General features: G+C 36.9%; 1 protein-coding gene across 2 annotated transcripts in view; it reads left to right on the top strand.

Annotated features, from left to right (window-relative positions):
• NELL2 (neural EGFL like 2) overlaps positions 1 to 22302 on the top strand; it is a 103646-nt gene that overhangs the window by 23228 nt on the left and 58116 nt on the right. For both annotated transcript variants that reach the window (XM_087967921.1, XM_026667843.2), the window contains exons 6-10: positions 2836 to 2908; positions 3139 to 3221; positions 4200 to 4328; positions 5922 to 6024; positions 21018 to 21109. In XM_087967921.1, coding sequence (XP_087824047.1) covers positions 2836 to 2908; positions 3139 to 3221; positions 4200 to 4328; positions 5922 to 6024; positions 21018 to 21109 — 480 coding nt within the window. The remainder of the gene's footprint in view (positions 1 to 2835; positions 2909 to 3138; positions 3222 to 4199; positions 4329 to 5921; positions 6025 to 21017; positions 21110 to 22302) is intronic.

The following is a 22302-nucleotide window of genomic DNA, read 5'->3' as shown; positions in this document are numbered from 1 at the left end:
ATAATAAAGATTAACGTCCTGCCAAAATTACTCTTCCTCTTTCAAAACATACCCATAAAATTAGATATATATTTTTTTGCGATTGGAACAAAATAACATTAAATTTTATATGGCAAAGGAAAAAACCCAGGATTCAACTAAAATTGTTACAAGATGCCAAAGAAAGAGTTCACCAGATTGGGAAACATATTACCAGGCAGCAACACTTACTTGGGGATTGGATAACCTTAAAAAAAATAGAAGATTATTAGTGTTAGAAGGACATAATCTACAATTAGGTTGGCATGCCTTTTTATGGTATGGCAGACATGATGCCCACCAATATTTTCAACAACATCAGATTAGATAGGCGTTATTATTGGTATGGAATAAAATCAAACAACAAATATACATAGAAACCCCAGTTTGGCTATCTACTCTTGAAGCTTTAGTACACCCAAACTTTTTTAGTCAAGGAAAAATTATCACATATAAAGATATTACAAATGAAGCAGGAGAATTGAAATCAAGACAAGAGCTAAAAGAACAAGGGATGGAACTGGAATGGTGGGTCTATCTACAAGTCCAATAAAGATATGGAAAAAATATGAAAGAATGGGGGATTAATAGTTCATGACACTAGATGAAATACTACTTGAATCAGAGGATAAATTGATAAGAAAACTATACAGATTCTCACTGGACTATAAATTGGAGGAGAAGCAGGTAAAAGAAACGATGTTAGTGTGGGCTAAAAACTTTGGGCATGGTACTAATTTGGATAAATGGCAAATTTTATGTGAGAGAAATAAAAAAGAACATTGGCCACATTGTATAAGGAAAACCTATATAAAATGTTTTATAGGTGGTACCTTCCACCAGCAAAATTGACCAAAATGTATCAAAATATATCACCCAACTGCTAGAAATGTACCCAAAATTTAATTCCTCAAAAGTTTAAATTATTTATTTGTTAATAGAAAGATTACCTCTGTTTGATTTTTATTTTATCAGCCAAGGATGGAAGTATTTTACATACTACAGAGTTTGATTTTAATACATTACATTTGTACTGATTTTTAAAAATATGGAGGACTGTGAATAATTTGATTATACCTTTTTTGTAGTCCCTAAAATATTTATATTTTGTACTTGGGTATGGTACAATAACATTTACAACATATTTTTGAGTTGCTTATCCACATAGATGTTCCATTCTCTTCCTCTAAATAATTTAAGATTTGTAGAATGATATAAATGATAAGAACTTAATATTTATTTTCATAAAATCATATTCATGTGCTTTTATGTTAGATTTTCTTAATTTGAGTTTCTCTGCAATGGGACTCTTCAGTCTTGACTAGCATGATGAATGGGCCAGGATCATGTTTTCTGAATACCTAGAACACTTAAGTTGGGTAAGGATAAGATATTGAACAGTGATTTGTTTTTAGACTGGCTTGTAGACTTTTCTTTCTTTTTCTTTTCTTTCATCTGTTTTCAATTTTATAGCATAATCTAGTGACTAGAAATAAAGGAAAAGATTAATAGAATTAACTAGAAAAAGAGAAATAGAAATAGAATGAAGATTGAAAATTCCCTGTTCTTTTATAGGAAAATTTCCTGTTCTTTTCTAGTTTAAAGAAATTCATCTGAAATAATACAGCTGAGAAACATTTAGACATGTAGGGTTATTGAGAAGATACACTTTATTCCTAAAATATCTTCTGTTCAGTTCATACTTAACTTTGAGTATCTTGGTAGAACTAATTTCACATAAGTGTTCGGACCAATATATTTTATAGTATTTTATTCTACCATTTTGTTTCACTATAATGGCTTTCACTATAATGGCTTCACTATAATGGCTTTTTCATTATAATGGCTTTTTCAGGTCTGTATGCATCATTTAAATAACTATTAAAACTTGGATTTTTATTTATTTATTCTTAGTTGAATTTCACACATATACCCAAAACATTTGAAATCAATGTGGCTCCTAAAAAAGACTAATGCTTGATTTGAAATCAGGAATAATCAGCTGCTGAGATTTGGAATATAATCATACCATGTTTTCTGGTACAAAATCATTTGTTTCTTTAATAATTGTATGCTATATATTGCTTCATGTATTTTTATGACTAAGTATGCCCTTGAAATTCACACAGGATTATGAAAAAAGAAATGAGTAAATATAGCTGTCTAATTAGTCTAAATATATATACCAATGGTTGTATATTCTCTTTTATTGTTAAAGTCAGGAAGCTTTAGAAGTTGTTTAGAAGGTGACATTCCAACTGTCTGTCATCATTTTATTTGCACTTATTTCTGTAGAATTATTCTTAACAGATTTGTGAAGTATAATTGTTGAAGACCTTCGTGATTTTGAATACAATCTACAATGTATTATTTTGCCTAAATTTTCTTAAATAAATTAACTTGTAACTCACCATTGTAGTTATGACTTATATTGCCATATTTTGTTTTAATGAATGGCTCAAAATTCAGTTAAACTGCATATTATGTCTAAATTGCTTTTAAGATCACTTGAAACCTTTCCTTTGGCAACTAAATAAAAGTGACAGTGAATTCACAGCAAGCAGTCTCTTCCTAATTAATTATACCTTGACATTTGATCTTAAATGTCTGAAAATGGTTGAATGTATCAGTATGTGCATGCATTGTTACCTCTAATGCTACAATAAATAAACTAGAGAAATAATGATTTCATAGAAACTATGTTTTTGTTTGTAGAAAGGTGCAAAAAAAGTATACTAAAACTGTGACAGTTTTATATAGAAATTTGGGATATTATATTGCCAGGAATATAAAATTTCTTGTATCACTTTGCTACAGGGCATAATGCAAGATGTGCAATTTCTTATCATGCCTCAAGGATTTATCTCTCAGTGCCCAGATCTTAATCGCAGTAAGTCCTCTACTTTTTATGCCACGATATCCAGTATGATGGATTGTTTAATTTTTTATATACTAAGATTGGTTCTTAAAATGTATTGCTGTTCAATGCAACTTGTAGACTGAAAAGACAATCTTATGAATTGCTATTCTTATTAAACTCAGTTGGCTTTCTCATTATAAGATTGCAATTTTTTGCTTAAAGTAATTGCAATGAGATCAATGCAGTATTTGTAATTTCAGCATGCCCAACGTGTAATGACTTCCATGGTCTTGTGCAGAAAATAATGGAGTTGCAGGATATTTTAGCCAAAACATCTGCAAAGGTAATAAGCTCTTCAGAAGCTTTTAGTGAGCTGAATAAAACTAACTTTTTTCACTTAATTGATTTGAAGTTTTTATGCAAGTCTAAGATTATTGAAAATCTAAGTAAAGCTTCTTTACATACAACTACTTAGTATTTCTTAATATATTAAGTAAAGATTCTTTACATAGAAATTTTATTTAATTTAAGGTTCCAAAATGTTAAAAAATATTTTTGCTTCAGGATTGTAACCAATCATATTTTTTAAAAAATAAGTAATTCTTATTACATTTGTTCATTGGAAGTATCGGGTAATTTACTCACACTGTAGTAACATGGTTGCTATTAGTTTAAATTGATAAAAGACATGACATTTTTAATACCAGTGTTCTGGAAAACGATCTTTATTTGAAATATGATTGATTCAATAAATGAATATATGATTTGTTTTTAGCATTGTTGTATGAAGAATTCACAGACACATATACTCATATGTTCAAATTATTACTAAAAGCTTGATCTTCTTGGATTAATTGTATACAATTAGATGATTACATTATTACCATTATTGTATTACTATATTAATTACTTGATATTACTTGAAATAGCATCAATTAGGCTAAGTGCATGAAATTTTATTGTGAGTAAATTTGATATTAAAAGGGGGGGAAGAGCAAAAGAGAACAAGTTAACAATAAGGTTTAGAACTATTTTTCTCCCTCCTAATAATTAATTGGACATGCTACACAATTTAAAGTCTTGAATGTAGAATCAGGTACTTCTCGTAAGAGAAAATGCAGCATGTTTGAATTAGTAGTCATATGAACTTAAGACCTTTCCTTAATGCTTTCATCTTTAACTTCACGTTAGGATCAAAATTTCTGTTTTCACATTTAGCAATATTCTTCTGCTGATTGAGATGTATTACATAGTGAGCTTGATTTGTGAGGGCAAATCTTTCTGTACTTAACAAATCTCTTTCTGTGAAACATCTACCTAGCTGTCCCGAGCTGAGCAGAGGATGACTAAGTTGGATCAGTGCTATTGTGAAAGAACCTGCACTATGAAAGGCATCAGTTACAGAGAATTTGAATCTTGGACAGATGGCTGTAAGAACTGCACTTGCATGGTATGAGTGTAAACTTAAAAAAAATTCAAGCACCTAATTATGTATTAAAATATTTATGGATTTTGATTAAAAATAATTATCAGACCAAATCACTTAAAAGCAAAGAAATCATAGTGGCCATAAAAAATTGCGGAATCCATAATTAGGCCAATCAGTATTATAAAATCATATGCATACTGTCTTGTTTTCTACAACAAAATAAATCTGTATACATTTAAAAAAAATATTAACATTATAATATAAGTTGCACTTTCTCTTTTAAAATACTTTTGATGAAACAGAGCTGTAAGTGTCAATAACATTCTAATGTTGGGAAATATCAGGTTAAGCAAAAGTATTGCCCTTCCAGCCTGTTTGTCCTGTGGCTGATGTTTGTTTAGTAATAGATTTTATATGTGTTCCAGATTCACAGCATGACTTTGGTAGCACTGAAAGAACCAATAACAAAAATAAGACAAAATAACAATACTAGGTACAAGGAAGGTATAACTATTAAAAAGTCAACAGGGACCCAAATTTGTTAAATGTCACCAGAAGGGAACTCATTCTAAACCAAATGCCTGAGGAAATAGCCTGATCTTCTCTGTTACAATGAATAATACGATCTGTGGTCAGAATATATTAAAATATGGCTAAATCTTATAGAATGTTGAATGAAAGGTTAATAAAGCAAAGAGATAAGTGTAATAAATTTAATTCATTTCAGTGGAACTGAAAATAGCAGTTGGCTTTAGGATCAGTTCACAATTATATTTCATGCTGTAGGAAATGTAGCTGCATTTATGTGTCTTTGGTTTAACCACAATGTAATGCTTCATGAGATATTCATCTATTATTGGGATTTTCTACCTTGTGTTAGTGAAACAGTGTCAGTGTTGTAAAGAATATTAATTGTTCATGTAGAACATACCGTATTCACTAGGTTAGGAAGTTGGCTCATTACATTTGATTTTTTCAGAACTATGCAGTTATTATTAATCATTTAAGAACAGGGTATTTTGAAATAAATTTACACAATGATGTTACTAAAACATTCCATTGGTGAGGCTGGCTACTCTCATCTACATTCTGTTCTATTGCTTTTCTCCAAGAGATTTACATTTTGGAGATGGTATTTTATCTTTTCAAATTATTAGTTGACTTCTTATCTAAAAAGATGCTTTATAAGAACTTTATAGCTGCACACTTATTCCTTATCAGTTTAAGAACAAAGTAGAGAAATTCAAAAACAGAGATGCAAAAGTAGATAAGATAGATATAATAATTGATCTGTGAAAGTTACACCATAATTTGAAAGACTTTGATTTTTGAGAAATCATACTGAAACGTAAAAGTCAATAATCTTCAAATTACAGTATAATACAACATCTTGATTGAAAATGACAGGATTTGGAACATCTTTAGGAATAATTGAAATGGTTTATCAGAAATCTAAATCATCTTACAGAATGTGTTTCTCCTTCATAATTACTGTTATATAAGACATGATATGTTTTAAAGAATTCATATCTTCAACTACCCAGTTTTATTTATTTGGAAAATTAATAGACTAGGTTCTGGCAATGGTTTTTAAAATAAGCTTTTGTTTTTTAGAATGGTACTATCCGATGTGAAACATTGATTTGCCCACTTTCTGATTGTCTTCCTAATTCTGCACCTGCATATGTAGATGACAAGTGCTGCAAGGAATGTCAACGTAAGTCTTTATATTTTTTTATATATAATATTCATTGTTCCATATTACAGTATGTACAACCCTTCATTTCTATGCATATGTCTCAGGTTTTCACCACTGAAACAGAGTGTAATTTTATTTTTAATGAGATTGGTACCAAGTATTCACAATGAACTTTTATAGATGTTACATTAAGAGACAATGTAGGCAGTTCAGCCAAGCTTAAATTAAATGGAATATTTATCATGTAGCATTTCCAATGGGCTTCTGGTTATGACTGTTTCATATGGGAATAGGTCCATTGACTAGCAGAATTTTCGTAAAGGAAGTTGTCCAGAATAAATCATATATCATGAAATTTAGATATCTACCAGGGTCATTCTTTACAGTTGACAAAGCTTTGTGTTAGATCTATTAGTCTTTAATATGCAGCACAATTTGCTAGTTTTTAAGATATATTAGCATTCTTTCTTGTAATTTATGTTACCTCTGTATGCATATGTGAAGTATAGAATGCTTTAGGAATGGGATAATAATGTTAGTTATTCTAGAGGAAAATTTTGCTCAAGTTATTCTGCCTAATTGTTTTCTTTAAAACCAATCTTTACTTTAAAAAGTCATTCCAAATTTATCATTCCAGATATAAAAATGCAGAAGACTGCAGTCCTACTTCTATCAAATTTAGATATGTGTGTATATTTATACAGCTTGTTCTCTTATTAGGATTTAACCCTCATTTTCTCAATGTTGTTTCTACTTAATTTCAGCAATGTATTACTTCTATGGTGATATTTAAATAGCATTATTTTCTATTGCATGTTATCATGGGACAAAATGGTTTATACTGGTAATCTTTGACTTATGACCAGTTGCTTACTGACGTCTGAAGTTACAATGGATCTTCAAAAGATACTTATATCCCAGTTCCAAAGTTCCAACACCGCCTCCATAGTCACATGACACATTTTACAATTTTTTTTTGCCAACAACTGGCATTTATTTCCATTATGGAAAGTAAAGGTTTCATTATGGTCATAATTCAAGGACCATCTGAAATTTGTATTTATTTGTCATTATATTTTGAATGTAACATTACTCCTTTCTTCCTCTCTCCCTACCCGCTTTCTTTATGAATACATATTATCACATATATGCATTAAATATCCTTCATTATTTTTAAGGGCAATATGTAATTATGCTCTACTTTATTTTTTTTCAAGCCATCAGTATTTTTACCATTAAAATGAATCCTATATTTCATTGGAATCTGAAAAGGCAACAGAAAGCATACCATTACACAAAAATTCCAAGGCTCTTATAACTACTAAACTTTACAAAATATAGGCTCAATTCTCTTCTTTCTAATATAAATGTACAGTATATCATATAGCTACTTGTATACAGTGATTAAGGCACCAGGCTAGAAATTAGGAGACTGTGAGTTATAGTTCTCTCTTAAGGATGAAACCAGCTTGGTGACCTTTTGGCTCTCTTTCAGCCAGCCCTAAGAAGAAGCAAAGGCACACCACTTCTGAAAACTTGCTAAAAAAAAAACCTGCAGGGACTTGTCTATGCAAGCATGAGGAGTTAACACTCCTATTTTTTTTTTTAAATAACATCAATGGTATTGTTATAAAAATAATTCAGTAAAGGAAATACCCAGACAAACCACAAGCAATAAATCTTACTTTGAGATCAGAGGTTTATTTCATGAGCAATTTGGAACATGAAAAGCCATCATAACATAACAACGTTTCTAGTAAGATAATACTTACTAATAACAACCCATTGCAATGAGGTTCAGAGATAGCAGCTAACTCCAGAAAGGATAGCTACTATCAGTGGCCCCAATTTGAAATTTACCCCCTTCTTTTATACCCTTCTTCTTCTGAAGCCCACCCAGTGGTATGTAATCTTACTGGATGTACTTCCCTATTCCCACATACTGTCCATCACTTAATACCCACTTGTAGGTATATGCCAACCCTTTGCCAACTCATTTACCATATGCTACTTTCAGTTCCCCTTTTTCTCAATGTCCCAGACATTTGTGATCCAAAATAGCTCTATTTTTGATTGTCCAGCAAATATATACTTTTTGCAGAAGTAGCAGATAGTAACATATTGCGAAGCTTGCAAAATCTTGTTTTGCCATGGTTGCAAAATCAGCTCAGCCAGCAGTTATTATATATTGTTAATTTGAGACCTTCAGTTAAGCAGAGGCCTGCACCAACTTTAGGGCCTAGTTGTCTTCCTCTCATAATATATATCACATTACATCTTTATAATCATTTTCTGTTCTAAGTTTTTCAAAAATATTCAATAGCACTTCTGCAGACTTGTACATAGAAACACAAACATAGTAAACATGGTAACAAATCAAATCAGTTAATTACAGTCCTAAGTCCAGATACAATAAAATATATAATAGTAGAATATGAAACAGAATAAATATAACAGGATATATGAATAATTAAGAACAGATTGAAATAAAATAAAATGAAAAAATAATGTTGTAGGTTTTTTTACTTGGAAATATATTCTTGTCTGAAATAAGTAACATTAAGTAAAAATCTGCTTAGAGTTCTTATATAAGGAGCAGCATAGTAATATGAGTTTCTATTGAGCCATCACCACAATCAGCTGTCGGGTGGCAGTGGTGCGTGCACATTCACAGTGGGGCTCTTCTGGGCGAGCTCTCACGTGCCGGGGGAAATGGCTCTGCATGCCATAGGTTCACCATCATGGATAGTGGCAATAACCTTGCTGACCCAACCTCAGTCTTAAAGCCGCAATACCCTGCTGTCTCATTCTCATTGCATCAGAATTTACAGCAGCCTTACAATAGCTGATCAGCTGTTAAAATCTCCAATACCTTAACATGTTGGTATTTCAAGCAGCATCGAAGCATTCATGCAGTCACAGGCTCCATTCATTTGAGACTGATGGGCAGAACTAAGATACTAAGAAACTCAGGAACTCACTGCTAGAGGCCTCTGCAGTCCAAATGGCATAACTTGAAACTGGTAGCAGCCCAGAGGACAGTTAAATGTCATTTTTCATGCATCTCCTTCCTTAATCACTTGATAGTATGCGTCCTTCAAGTCCAGCTTTGTGAAGATCCTCCTCTTTGGAGATGCCCCAGCATGTCCTTCATCAATGGGAGGAGGTACATATTTTCCACAAATATACAGTTTAGCTCTCTATTGTCAATGCATAGCCTAAAAGACACATCCTTTTTTCATACAACAGGGGCTGTCATCCTCAACTTGGCCAGCTGAATGAAGCCCTGGGTTAATTTTTGTCTGTGAAAATATAGAGCTTCTCCATCTCCCTGGGTGTCATCAAATATAGCTCTGGCTTTGGTAACTTGGCCACAGGCACAATTTCAATTTTACAGTCTGTGGGGCAGTGGGGTGGAAGCGTGTCAGACTCCTTCCAGCTAAAGACTTCAGCCAGGTTGTGTTACTCTTTGGGAATCCATGGCTCTAAGCTATCTCCTTCCTCTAGTTCATTGGTGGTTTCCATTTTTGGTTTTTCAACTGCAGGTACATTTTTCAGGACTTTCACTAACTCTTGCCGATTTGTCAGAGCGTTTGCAGCATGACTACTATTATGAGACAACCCAGGAGCAAAACACAGCACACAGAGACTTAGACATTTAACAGTGGTTTATATACAAGACATATACAGAAATATACGTGGTAGGTATACCTGAAGAGGACACCAAAATCATTACCCTAGCATCATAGGAATGATGGAGCCGTTTACTTCAGGTCATCTCTGTCACTGTCATTTTCGTAGATGACTGGCCTCATCTTGGGAAGGATCAGAGTGTCCTCCCCCTCACTGTATGGAGGGGGGAACTCTACAACTTGTTGCCCTGCACAAGTTTTCTCCTTTGGCTTTGGTGAAGTCTTTTTCTTCTTTGTTTGGCTTGGAGGCAGGGTAGCGATCATTGGTTGCAGCATGAGACACTCAGTAGCTCAATGCCCTCCTTTTCACAGCAAAAGCAGCCACCAAGGTTCTGGTGGAAGTCTCCCTTCTTTGGCTGGAAGTGCCCCCTGTTTTTCCCCTCTTGGAGCCACTCACTTCTCTGCAGGATTGACTCTCCTGCCCAGTGTGTTTGTGGAACTCTGCCCAGTGTGTTTGTGGAACTCGATCAGGTCAATGTCCACCCTGGGGGCTACATGGTATCATGTTTGCAGGTTTGGCGGCATCCCTTGAGATAGGCAATTCCGAAACAGTTCCTTGTTCAGTCCATCTCAGAAATGGTAAACCAGTAAACACTCAGGCCAGTCTCCCAAGTGGCTGGCCAGGCAGCAGAAATCTTGAATGTACAACATTATCAGTCACTTTCCTTGCTTCACAGCACAGATGTTTGGCTGCCATGTGGTCTTCAAACCACTCTCACATGGCTTGCTTGAAGGCATTGATTGAATTCTTAAAATTTTGGGTCTAGTCATTCTGAAAATTAAAATTGATGATAGTCTAATTGAATAGTTACTATTAAATTTAATTATCCAAGGAATTAGAGTTCTGAATAATCTAAAACTAGGAATGGTTATGTTTTGTTTAGCATATTAATTTTCAGAACATTTTTGAACATTTTTGCACCAAAATTCAACAATTTTTTCCTTTGAATTTTTGCAGTGCAGCATAAGGACTCTTTTACTACCAGGACTTAAGCAGTTTGTACAGCACATTGTTTACATACAGTAGATACAGATTTAATTTCTAAGTTTTAAATGGTCTAGGAAAAATCTTCCTGAAACTCTAGAGAATTGGAAGTAATCATTGTACAGCATGATTGCACAAATTTTTGATTCCTGGTGTCTTATTTAATAATGCAGTTTTCTCAGTTAGCAACTTATCAGCCAACCAAAGAGATCAGACTAGGTTTAATGATTTGGAGATAAAGAAGTCTAAATATATTCCACTTTAACAACTTTACAAAAGTTGGTGTTTTGTTAGTGAAGTTTTGGCATGTGTGTTTATGCAGTTGAGAAGTTAATAAACTATGTAGAGTGTCAAATTTCTGCTTCATTCAATGTTATAATCCACTAAATACCCAGGGGAAGAGTCCTGAACAATTTGCTTTCAGCAAGAACCTGCTGGGAGATTTTGGAAATGAAATTTCTGGAAGCAGCCCTGGAGCTAAGATGTCACTCATAGTGTAATCCTTACAATACTGGTGCATATGGTGGTGGTGTCACAGAAGAATATTAGGGTTGAGCCATACCAGTGCTTTGGAGCTTCATGTTGCCAAGGTCACTTCTAATAAACTACAAGCTATTTAATTATACTTGACTAGTAAAGTAGCTAAAGCTGGTGAGTTGAATATTGCCTTGAGATTGGAACAAATTGTGTACATCATTTGTCCTATAACATCCTATGTAGATCATATAGTCAAATATATACTATATGAATATGTGAAATCTTTATCTGGATTATGAATATGTGAAATATCAAGTGTCTGGAATGTGTACAGAACCACATTTCCTTTCTAATGGAATGAACTTTTGTGAGGCAAAAATATTTACAATCTTTTGGAAAAGGAAATCAAATTTAAATTATTAAACATTTGTCTTTAATGATTTCCAGGACCTGTACCAAAACTATAATAATGATGGCTATAATTTTTAAATCATATACATATACATTTGAACTGAATATATTGATTAGAAACTTGGCATCTATGAATGTACTCTATCAACAGAATCAGTGCAAATTATGGTAAATTTCCCAACCTGGGTCTATCAAAGATAGATCAATTTCTAGTGAAATTGAATCCATCCAACTAATTTATTGACTTTATCATTCAACCTTTGGTAGCATCATAGACTTCTCAAGAAAGTTAGGTTTTGTTAGGTGCATTAATTCACAACCGATTAACTTATTAACAACCATTAGTTTATTTTCAGGAATATTCTCTAACACCAAAATTCAATATTCTTTCTATCCTGCTTCTTCCAAGCCAGTTCTATGTTCTACTTGGAAACCTTTGCATAAATGATTCTGATCTTTATACCATGGACATGTATCACATGTATGGACAATATCACAGGTGGTCTGTGGTATTGTCCATATAGAAGATCCTTGACTGCTAGTTCTTCTAGTGTTGATGATTAATCCTAGAAGGCAGACGTTCATTTCAATATATTCATGATCAGTTCTAAGATTGGCACTTGCTTCATTAGTGTGATACTTTTCATATTTAATTTATATCTAATTTATACAAGGTACTCCTTGACTTACTACTTAGTAACCATTTGAAGTTACCTACGCTTAGTGACCATTCAAAGTTACCATGGCATTGAAAAAAGTGACTTATGACCATTTTTCCCACTTATGACCATTGCAGAGCCCCATGGTCATGTGATTTACATTTGGATATTTGACAACTAACTCATATTGATGACAGTTACAGTCATAACTGGGGTCATGTGATCACCTTTTGCAATCTTCTGATGAGCAAAGTCAATGTCAGATTCACTTAACTAATTTAACTATTGCAGTGATTCACTTAACAAATGTGGCAAAAAAACCTCATGAAATTTGACAAAACTTACTTATCAAATGTCCCACTTAGCAATATTAATTTTTGGCTCAATTGTGGTCATATGTTGATGACTACCTATATTTAATCATAATACCATTTTTTCATTGTGGTCCCTGACTTTTATTAGTACAGCTTCCAGATAATTTTCAGGTATCATCATCATATCACAGGTTATTGATAACTCTTCCTCCAAACCTCATTCTTCTTCAATACATATACATATATTCATATACATAACACCTGCAATATATATTCAGTATATAGGCTGAATAAGTAAAAGGAGAATATATATCTTTGTTTCCTTTGATGACGTGGAGCGAGTCTGTTTTTGCATGTACCATAGAACTGAGGCTGTGTAAAATCCTGTGTTATGTTTTTATGGGATTTCCATTTTCCTAAGCACTTTTTACAGCTTGACACGGTCAACACAATCAGGCACATATTGACTTCTTTTCTGTCTTTCTCAATTGTCCAGCATGCAACCATCAATGTGTCTTGTTCTATGGTCTTTTCTAAAGCATCTTCCTTTTCTTGTAGGACTGTAATGTGTATTCAGTGAATCTAAGCATTATTTTGGTACCCTGTGAAAATAAAGATATTGGGCAATAGTTGCACACTCTGTTAAGCTTCTTTTCTTTGCTTTTTACATGTAGGATGACCTCTTCAATTGATGGCCTCTATGTCATTTTCCAGATTTGCTGGCATGGCTGGTTACAACCTTTACTGTTTCTTTTTCTCTAGCCTAAGATTTGCATTCTCAAAAGTTTTTTTGTCCACCACATAATGTTACCTTACTCAATACAATCATATGCTGGAACAAATTTATGTTTGTCATGTTGTTTGTTTGTTTATATTTCATCTTTCTGAACTGCCTATCTCCCTTATAGAGGGACTCTGGTTAGTGTACAATAACCAGGATATTTGAAATGGTGTTAGATTTCAAACATCTGTTCTGTTATATAAATCAGGAAATACAAATATTTCATTGCAAGAGCAGATACTATGCTAGAATCACAGTTCTAGCTGGAACTGTTGCAACACTGAAGCTCAAACAGAGTTTTACATAAAATAGTTGAGGGCAATGAAAAGAAATGGTTGGTGCAATATGGGAAGGGATGACATTAAGAACAATTTTACCTACATCAATAGGACCAGTGTTCTACTCCCTACTCAGAAAATATGGCTAAATTATAGCATGAACAGATAACTAAATAAAATGGAATAGCCATGAGTCTGAAAAGTATTGGCAATGGACTTACAATCCTGCATCTTAAATAAACTGGAAATAGATTTTAACTTATTCTGTTATTAGGTATGATGGTTGTCTCAAAATGTTTTCAAGGCATTCTAAGTTTACAATTCATATTCTAAGCTTAGAATATCACATAGAGATATGTAGCATCTTCCAGAATAGATAGTAATAGAATTAGTGGCATCTGTTGGTAATGAGGTGAGGAGGTCAGATTGACCAGACAGAATTGAGGTGTCACAATATAAGCCCTGCCCCCTTTTTATATGGATCTTAATGTCACATGAATACCTACATGAGGCAGAATTTACAGCATAATCTGTAACACTGATTTCATCTTTCTGATAAAAATGGTGTCAGAGTATATTCATTAACTGGCAGAGACATGGTTAACAAAGTCAGCAAGTGAATAAGCAGGGCAACAGACCAGCCAATGGGAGCTGACAGCCTGGGTGTGGTTTGGCTCTGTGTGCTTTGCTGAGAATTGAAACTAAAACTGATATCTATTCTGAGCCCTCTGAGCTGCTGCTTGTGTTTTTGCTTATATTACATTGAAAGAATCTACTAACGGTATTGTAAACTTTATATGTTATCATGTTTATAAAAAAATTAATGATCCTGCTGAATCTGTCATATATGTGTTTTCTAGATTTGAATTTATGCTGCAAACTCTGCAAACCGGTTTGGCCCAGTTCAGCTGAACTGATTGTTAACTTTGTGTGCAGTTTGGCAAACTGGCTGATCCCACCAATAACTGGCCCCACCCCTCACCTCTCCTTGCCTTGGCTGGCCTCTCCTGAGGCCATTTTGGCATCTCAGCGCACCTCTAAGCTCCCCCCTCTAAGCAAGTGACATCCGCACAAGCATAACCCCAAAGCAGTTTTAACAAGGCATTCAGAGGGAAGGGCTGGATTACTAAACAGGCAGCCAAAATGAGTGCCTGAAGGACTCCATCCATCACCTGGAATAGAGGCTCCCCAGTGGGTGGTGAGTGAGGCCTCAGCTGGGCTCCTCAGCAGAAAATGGGCTTCTCAGGGGCCAATCTAGCACCCGGAGCCAGCTCTGCCCTAAGGAGGACACAGGCATCATTGGAGCTCCTGTGAAGAGGGGCTCAGGCCCGGTCCCCATGAGGTGCCATGGTACCATGCTGCTGCTGGCACTGCATGGCTACCAGGGTGGCCTCTTCATGGGCGGAGGCCTGAAGGTGGGTGCCCCTCTCCCCTCCCAGGCATTCTCCACCTGGCCTGAAAAGGTAAGGCCAATGGTGGGGGAGAGAGACCAGCTCCAGGCCTCCCACGCTCAACCAAAGGACTGCCGGGGGGGGCACATCTTGGCCATCTTTCGGGCCCAGCTCTCACAACCTGACTGAGCAGGCTTGCGAGGGCCAGCTGGTGGAGGGTTGATTTGAGTGGTACAACCTTGCAGCCTCTGGCCATCCCACCTGCTAGCAACCACCCAGCAGCTGTGGAGAGTCCTGACGGAGGCAAGATGCAGGTTGGGGGAGGGGGCAAAGCAGCAGTAGCCCAGCCTGGCTTGCCTTCCTCTCTGCCACCAGCCATGGAAGGAAGGGCAGGGCAGGCAGAGAGTGGGGTTTGTGGCAAGCTGGGAAAGCCAAACTGCTGCCCAGCCCAGAGCTGCGAGGGTGGGCAAGGTGGAGGCTGCGGGATGTGCCTGGCTTGAAGTTCCCAGCCCTTTGTTCTAAAACTGCCCAAAGAGGGAGGGTAGGAAGGCCCCTACCTGTCCTCTTTGTTGGACATGGAGCCCTCGCCAACTGGCCTTGCCTGCTGGCCTCTCTGGGTGACGTGGGGCCAGGGTCGATCGTTCTTTCACATGCAGTCTCTGGGGGACTGGCCAGGAGCACCTCATCTTCTGCAGCACCACACAGCTCTCCTGGGGAGGTAGGAGAGGGGGAGAGAGAGGCCACCTGGCCTCCTGCTCTTCCTCCCTGGCCAGGCTGTACATTCCTGCTCCTGAAGCTGCTCTCTGCTCGACGGCTCCTCCCACAGCAGCTCCCTGAGATCGCCATAGCACTACTTCTACTGGTTCCCTGTGCCGGGATAGCACAAGGCCAGGTGCATAAGGCAGAACTTGAGCAAGGTGGCCATCCAGAAGAGTCTCTCTCACCTTCTGTGGCATCACGTGGCTCTCCCAGGGAAGTAGGAGAAGGAGAGAGAGGCTGCTTGGCCCACCCCCCGGCTTCAGGAGAAGCACAGCAGCAGTAACTGGTGATCATCCCTCAACCGGCCAAGTCTCCTCAAAGCCGTGAACCAGCCGGCTTTGGCTTTAATGCCCGGCAGAAAAAGCTCCACTTCACTTGCTCTGGGGATGCTGTTGCCAAGGGAGTTTCTGGTAGTCCACCCTCCTGCCCCTGGATGCCAGCTTTGCACCAAGGCTCCCAGCCACGCTAGCTGAGGCATGCCTGAACAACCTCCAGTGGTCTGTGCAGTTCAAGACCATTGCCCTCCTGCCAGCCCCCTAAGGCCTGGGCAACCCCAGGGTGGCTGCACTGCAGGTAGGGGGCAAAGGCTTTGCCCTTGTTCCAGAACAACTCACCCACTTGTTTTGACCCAGCGTGATGCTTGATCGGTAGGTTTGAACCTTCATCTTGTCAAACCTAAGATTTAAAAATTATATTTTACCCATATTTGTTGCAGTTCTCTATAATCCTTCCTTACAATCATTGGTACACAACAAGCAAGTTATGATATTGGTAGACAGAGCTGGGCACTTGAAACATGTGGTGGGGGAGGCAACATTAGGGATAAAGGGCACAGATAGCAAGGAAGGGAGTTACCCCCTCACCCCCTTTCCCTCCCTTGCAGTCTTCGTTAGCATCTCCAGGCTCACATTTCATCATTCTCCTTCCACTTATCTCCAGTACATGAATGTAACATCCCTTCAAGGTCACTTCTTGAAAAGGAAGAAAAGTTGAATTTTAAGTTTAGTTCTCTGGGTGTTGCCTGCTTCCCGGTGACAGCGGAAGGGAGAGGCAGCCCAGCCAGAATGGAGCTTCACCCACCACTGGCCTGTCTGGCAGGGGCACCATTCAGCCTCCCCCAATAGTTCCTTGGAAGAGGTGCAGTTCCACTCACCAGATAGATTGGCATTGGGAGAAGTCCATTTCATGCCCACTGTTTTGCTGGTTCATGGGGAAAGATCCACTCCAAGGATTATCCCAACAAGTCAGTCTTTGCATGCAGCAACACCTAGTAAATAATGAATTTGCCAATGAATTTTAATAAGGATAAAAGTAAAGTCCAGGAAGTTTCTCTCCCTCCCCCGCTGTGTGTGTTTGTTGGGTGAACCCTACTTGGCAGCACAACACAGTCCTAGATGGGATTGCATGTTCCTCTGCGCTGCTTGGCAGTCCTGGACTTGCAGCTTGATGAGCATGTGGCAGCTGTGGTAGGAGGACCTTTGTAGAGGTTTCTCATGTGTACCATTTGACCTGTTCCTTGACCTTGAGGCAATTGCATTTTAGTCATCTCCTGGCTGGACTACTGCAATATGCTCTACAGAGGGCTGTCCTTGAAGATCCACCAGAAATGACAGTTGATCCAAAATATAGCATCCCAAGCAGTAATGGGCATTACTCACTGTGCCCATGTCATCACTGGAATGTAAACTGTATTGGCTATCAGTTGGCATCTGGGTACAGTTCAAAGTGCTGCTTGTCACCTATAAAGTCTTTGATTGCATAGGGCTTGATTATCTGTTTGGCCACCTGTCTTCAGTTATTTTTGGCTTGCCTGGTAAACCTGGACAGAGTGGCTGTGCCCTTGGTGCCCTCAATTAAACTTGCCATCTTCTGTCTTCTCTGTTGCAAGTGCTCTGTGCCTGCTCTTTTGGGGTCTGGAAGATGGAGTTCTGTTCCCCATCATGAAATTAGTGGAGCCCCTCTTTTGACTGCTAGGTCTGGTTTTTGTCTCAACTGTTATGCTTTTTAATAGTTTTAATTCTATATTTGATATGTGGTTGATATGGGAGTAGGTGACTCTAATGAAGCTAAATAGGAAGGAAATTATAGGTAGCTAAAAATGTCAAATCCAGTCTAAACATCTGTCTGACAACCATATAACTGATAAACGCGGGGGACCAGGAGGCCAGGTGAGTGGGCAGCTTAGCCGTGAGGTGAGTGGCCAGGCAAGGGGAGGAATGGCTGGGAGGGGAGGGGCAAAGAGAGGTGATGCGAGGCACCCCTCAACGTGAGTGATGTCGAGTTGGCCCACCCAGTCAAATGACCACCCAACCACACCTACCCAGCCAGTTATTAAGGCAGAGAACTGGTTGTTAAATTATTTGAATCCCACCACTGACTAAAATACTCCTACCAATTGCATGCCTGACTAGATAATATTTTTTCTCCCTCTTCCAGTTCATTTTAGCAGGTGTACAGATTTGTTGCAAAGTGTGCTCAGATGTAACCATTCAAGTTACATTTGAAAATCCAGAATACATGTTGTTGTGAACTAAATAATGAAAAACAGTCATGGTTAAATGTCTATGGAGATTCTCAATCATCCAGTTATGGTTGCTCCAAAGGAGCTTTTTCCAAAAGGCAAATGGACTTTCTTGGTTTATTAAAAATGTTTGTTCTGAAGAAGTTTCTTGGAGGAAAATCAATCAATCATCAATCAATCAGTCAAAATAGAGCTGGAAGGAACCTTGGAGGTCTTCTAGTTCAACCTCGTATTCAAGCAGGAAACACTATACCATTTCAGACAAGTGACTGTCCAGTCTCTTCTTAAAAACCTCCAGACACGAAGCACGCACAGCCTCTGATGGCAAAGTGTTCCACTGGTTAATTGTCCTCACTGTTAGGAAGTTTCTTCTTAATTCAGGTTGCTTCTTTCCTTGATTAGTTTCCATCCGTTGTTTCTTATCCTGCCCTCTGGTGCTTTGAAAAATAAGTTGACTCCCTCCTCTTTGTGGCAACCTCTCAAATGCTGGAATACTGCTATCATGTCCTACTAGTCCTTTTCTCTAGACTAGCCAAACCCAAATCCTGTAACTGTTTTCCTATGTTTTTGTCTCCAGGCCTTTAATCATCTTACTTGCTCTTCTTTGCACTTTTTCCAAAATCTCAATATTTTTTTGTAATGTGGTGACCAAAACTGAATGCAGTATCCCAGGTGTGTCCTTACTAAGGCTTTATAAAGTGGTACTAATACTTCGTGTGATTTTTGATTCTATGCCTTTGTTTATACAACCAAGGATTGTATTAGCATTTTTGACTGTTGCCACACACTATTGGCTCATATTTAAGCAATTGTCTACTTGGACTCCAAAATCCTTCTCAAGCTACTGTTTTTGAGCCAGGTTTCTGTACTTGTACCATTGGTTTTTCCAGCCCAGGTGTAAAACTTTGCTTTTCTCCACATTAAATTTCATTTTCTTGGATAGGCTCCATTGTTCAAATCTGTCAAGATCTTTTTGGATCCTGACCTTGTCTTCTGGGATGTTGGCTATTCCTGCCAGCTTAGTGGCATTGGCAAATTTGATGGGTTTCCCCTCTATTCCCTCATCTAAGTCATTTATGAAGATATTGAAGAATTCTGGACCTAAGACAGAATCTTTGGTACTTCACTATTTACTTTCCTCCATGTAGATGTAGTACCATTAAGGATGATTTGTTGGGTATGGTTTGTTAGCCAGTTACAAATCCATTAGGTAGTGATGCTGTCTATCCCACATTTTTCTAGTTTACCAAGAAGTAGCTTGTGGTCTACTTTTTCGAATGCCTTGCTGAAGTCTAAGTATACTATGTTCACAGCATTTTGTTGTTCTAGTAATGTAGTCACTTTGTCAAAGAATGAAATAAGATTGGTTTGGCATGATCTGTTTTTAACAAACCCATGCTGGCTTTTAGTTATAACTTTGTTTCCTGATGTTCACAGATCTGTTTTTTGATTATTTTTTCCACTCTCTTCCCAGGTATTGATGTTAGGCTGATTGGTTTGTAGTTTTCTGAGTCTGTTCTCCCCCCCCCCTTTTTTTTTTTGAAGATGGGAACCACGTCAGCTCTTTTCCAATCCTCAGGTAGTTCCCCAATGTTCCAGGATTCCAGTTGCCTTTTGGAAAAAAGATCGTTGGGATAGTCATAGTTAAAAAAAACCAGGAAACAGTGAAAAAGGTTAACTTAAGAGTATTTATGCCATTGCAGATTTGAATTTTTATCCATGCAGGCTACAGTTACAGAAGGAAGTAAGAGCATAGTACTCATGTCTCTCATATGATTATGGCTAATGCTGAAGAATAATGTTCAGTGAATATTTAATTATATGTTGTAAATCAGATGCTGCTTTTCTTCTTATCACCTAATTTTATGGATTACCTTAAAACATATCTAAGTAGAATTTAAAAATGTTTAATTGAAGGATTAGGGTTTATGTATTCTCAGGGTATTTTCTCAGAGAGTGATTTAAAACATGATCTTATTAGAATATTAATTATATTATTTGATAGGTTGGATGGAGGGAATGTATTGTCCACTCCTGCAGCCATCTTGCTCTGTTGCTTATTAAATCAGATGCTTATTATGTATGTATGTGTATATAAATTTTATACATAATACTATTCATATTTCAAAAGTGTTTTGCAAACTTTAAAATAAAATAAAGTATATATAGCCTGCATGTTCATTAAGACACCAATAACAACATTCTCATAGATTCAGTTTTAACAGGTTCTTGTTTAAATGTACGTTATAAAAGTAAGTATTTATTTACTATTTAAGAAAAGTTGTAATTTCAACTTCCCTTTCCCTTGCTTCACTTTCTGTCTCTTTTGCTTGACAACAGAGGAAAACAGAATGATCCTAGCCTGAATAATCATTTCCTCACATACAAATGCAATATTGTACAATTATAGCTGCTAAGTAAGAATTGCTATAATTTAAGTGATATTTAAATGGTGTCTAATATCTAGAGTTTTCTGTTAAGTGGTGTAAACCAGAGGTGGTATTCAGCAGGTTCTGACCAGTTCTGGAGAACTGGTAGCAGAAATTTTGAATATTTCTGAGAACCGGCAAATACCACCTCTGACTGGAGATTTTACAGTATCCTTCCCCTGCCAGGCCCACCAAGCTATGCCCACAGAACCGGTAGTAAAAAAATTTGAATCCCACTACTGGTGTAAACGTGTCTATAGTTAGTTATACAGAATCCAAGTACCAAAGTATTGTTCTGTTTTTTAACTTTATAGCAATCTGTGTGTTTGAAGGCAAAACCTATTTTGAAGGAGAAAGACAATCAGTATATTTAGACTCAGAGGTCTGTATTCTGTTTGAATGCAAGGTAAGATTACTTTTAATTTCTCTTTCCCCTGTAATTTGGTCCAATTTTATAAATAAACTTTAGAAGATGTTATAAAGTGGCAATGATGGCTTTTTAAGTTGATGTACATTTTTCCATGTCATTTTTAAGAGGAAGATCCTTGTTAAAAATTGCATGTTACTTCATAATAAGGTTGAAGGGGATCCTAAATACTTCATAGGATATCTGAAGATTATATAAGAACAATATTCGGGTTGTTAACTATGTCATGCAATGTCATTTCTCCACTTATTATTGCTTTTAAGCCATTCATAATTTCATTGCATTTTTATGTAATATGCTGCTTCTACAATTTTGCAGTGTATCTCCATTTATTTATTTTAGTTGAGATAATCAGTATGCTGCTATAACTACACACACACACACACACACACACACACACTTTTTATAAGGAATGGACAAATATGTCTGCTTTATTAATTATCACAAATGTTTTTCATAAGACAACATATATCACTTCAATTATTTCTCCAATTTTGGAGTCATTAATTTTGGTGAGCGTCTTATACAAAGTAGAGCTGTGTTTTTTCAGAATAATTTTAGATCTGTTTTAAGAGATGAGGGGACTATGTTTTGAATTTAACATGAAGAAAATATTCATTCATCAGCAAGGCTGGTTACTCTTATTAGTGCATATGCACCGACACTATCATCTTCAATAGAATCTAAAGACAAATTCTACAGTGATCTGGCTGTCACTATTAATAGAATAAAACTGGAAACAAAGAGATTGCATCACTCAAAGAAGGAAGGAAGACCACGAAACAGCATTAGCAAGACCCGCAATCACGATAGAGTAGAGGAATTTGCTCAAGCACCCAAGGAAACTCTCCCAGGCCCAGCTGAAACAAATGCATCTGAATGATGGGAACATTTCAAGAATGCTGTTTATAACACCACCTTGTTAGTATTTGGTAAGAAGACCAGAAAGACAGCAGATTGGTTTGAAGCCCACTTGGAGGAGCTGATGCCAGCCATCGAGGAAAGAGGAGAGCTCTAATTGGATATAAAGCCTGTTCCAGTGAACATAACCTACAGGTTTTGTGAGCTGCTTGTAGTAAAGCCCAAAAGACCACCAAGAGATGTGCTAACGATTACTGGCTGCAGCTTTGCTCTCGGATCCAGATAGTAACTGACACAGACAACATCAAGGG

Source organism: Notechis scutatus, chromosome 6 (genome assembly GCF_049901735.1).
Source record: "Notechis scutatus isolate UNSWTSFEM ecotype Mainland chromosome 6, rNotScu1.2, whole genome shotgun sequence".
NCBI classification, from domain to species: domain Eukaryota; kingdom Metazoa; phylum Chordata; class Lepidosauria; order Squamata; family Elapidae; genus Notechis; species Notechis scutatus.
This window is presented reverse-complemented; position numbering and strand designations above follow the sequence as displayed.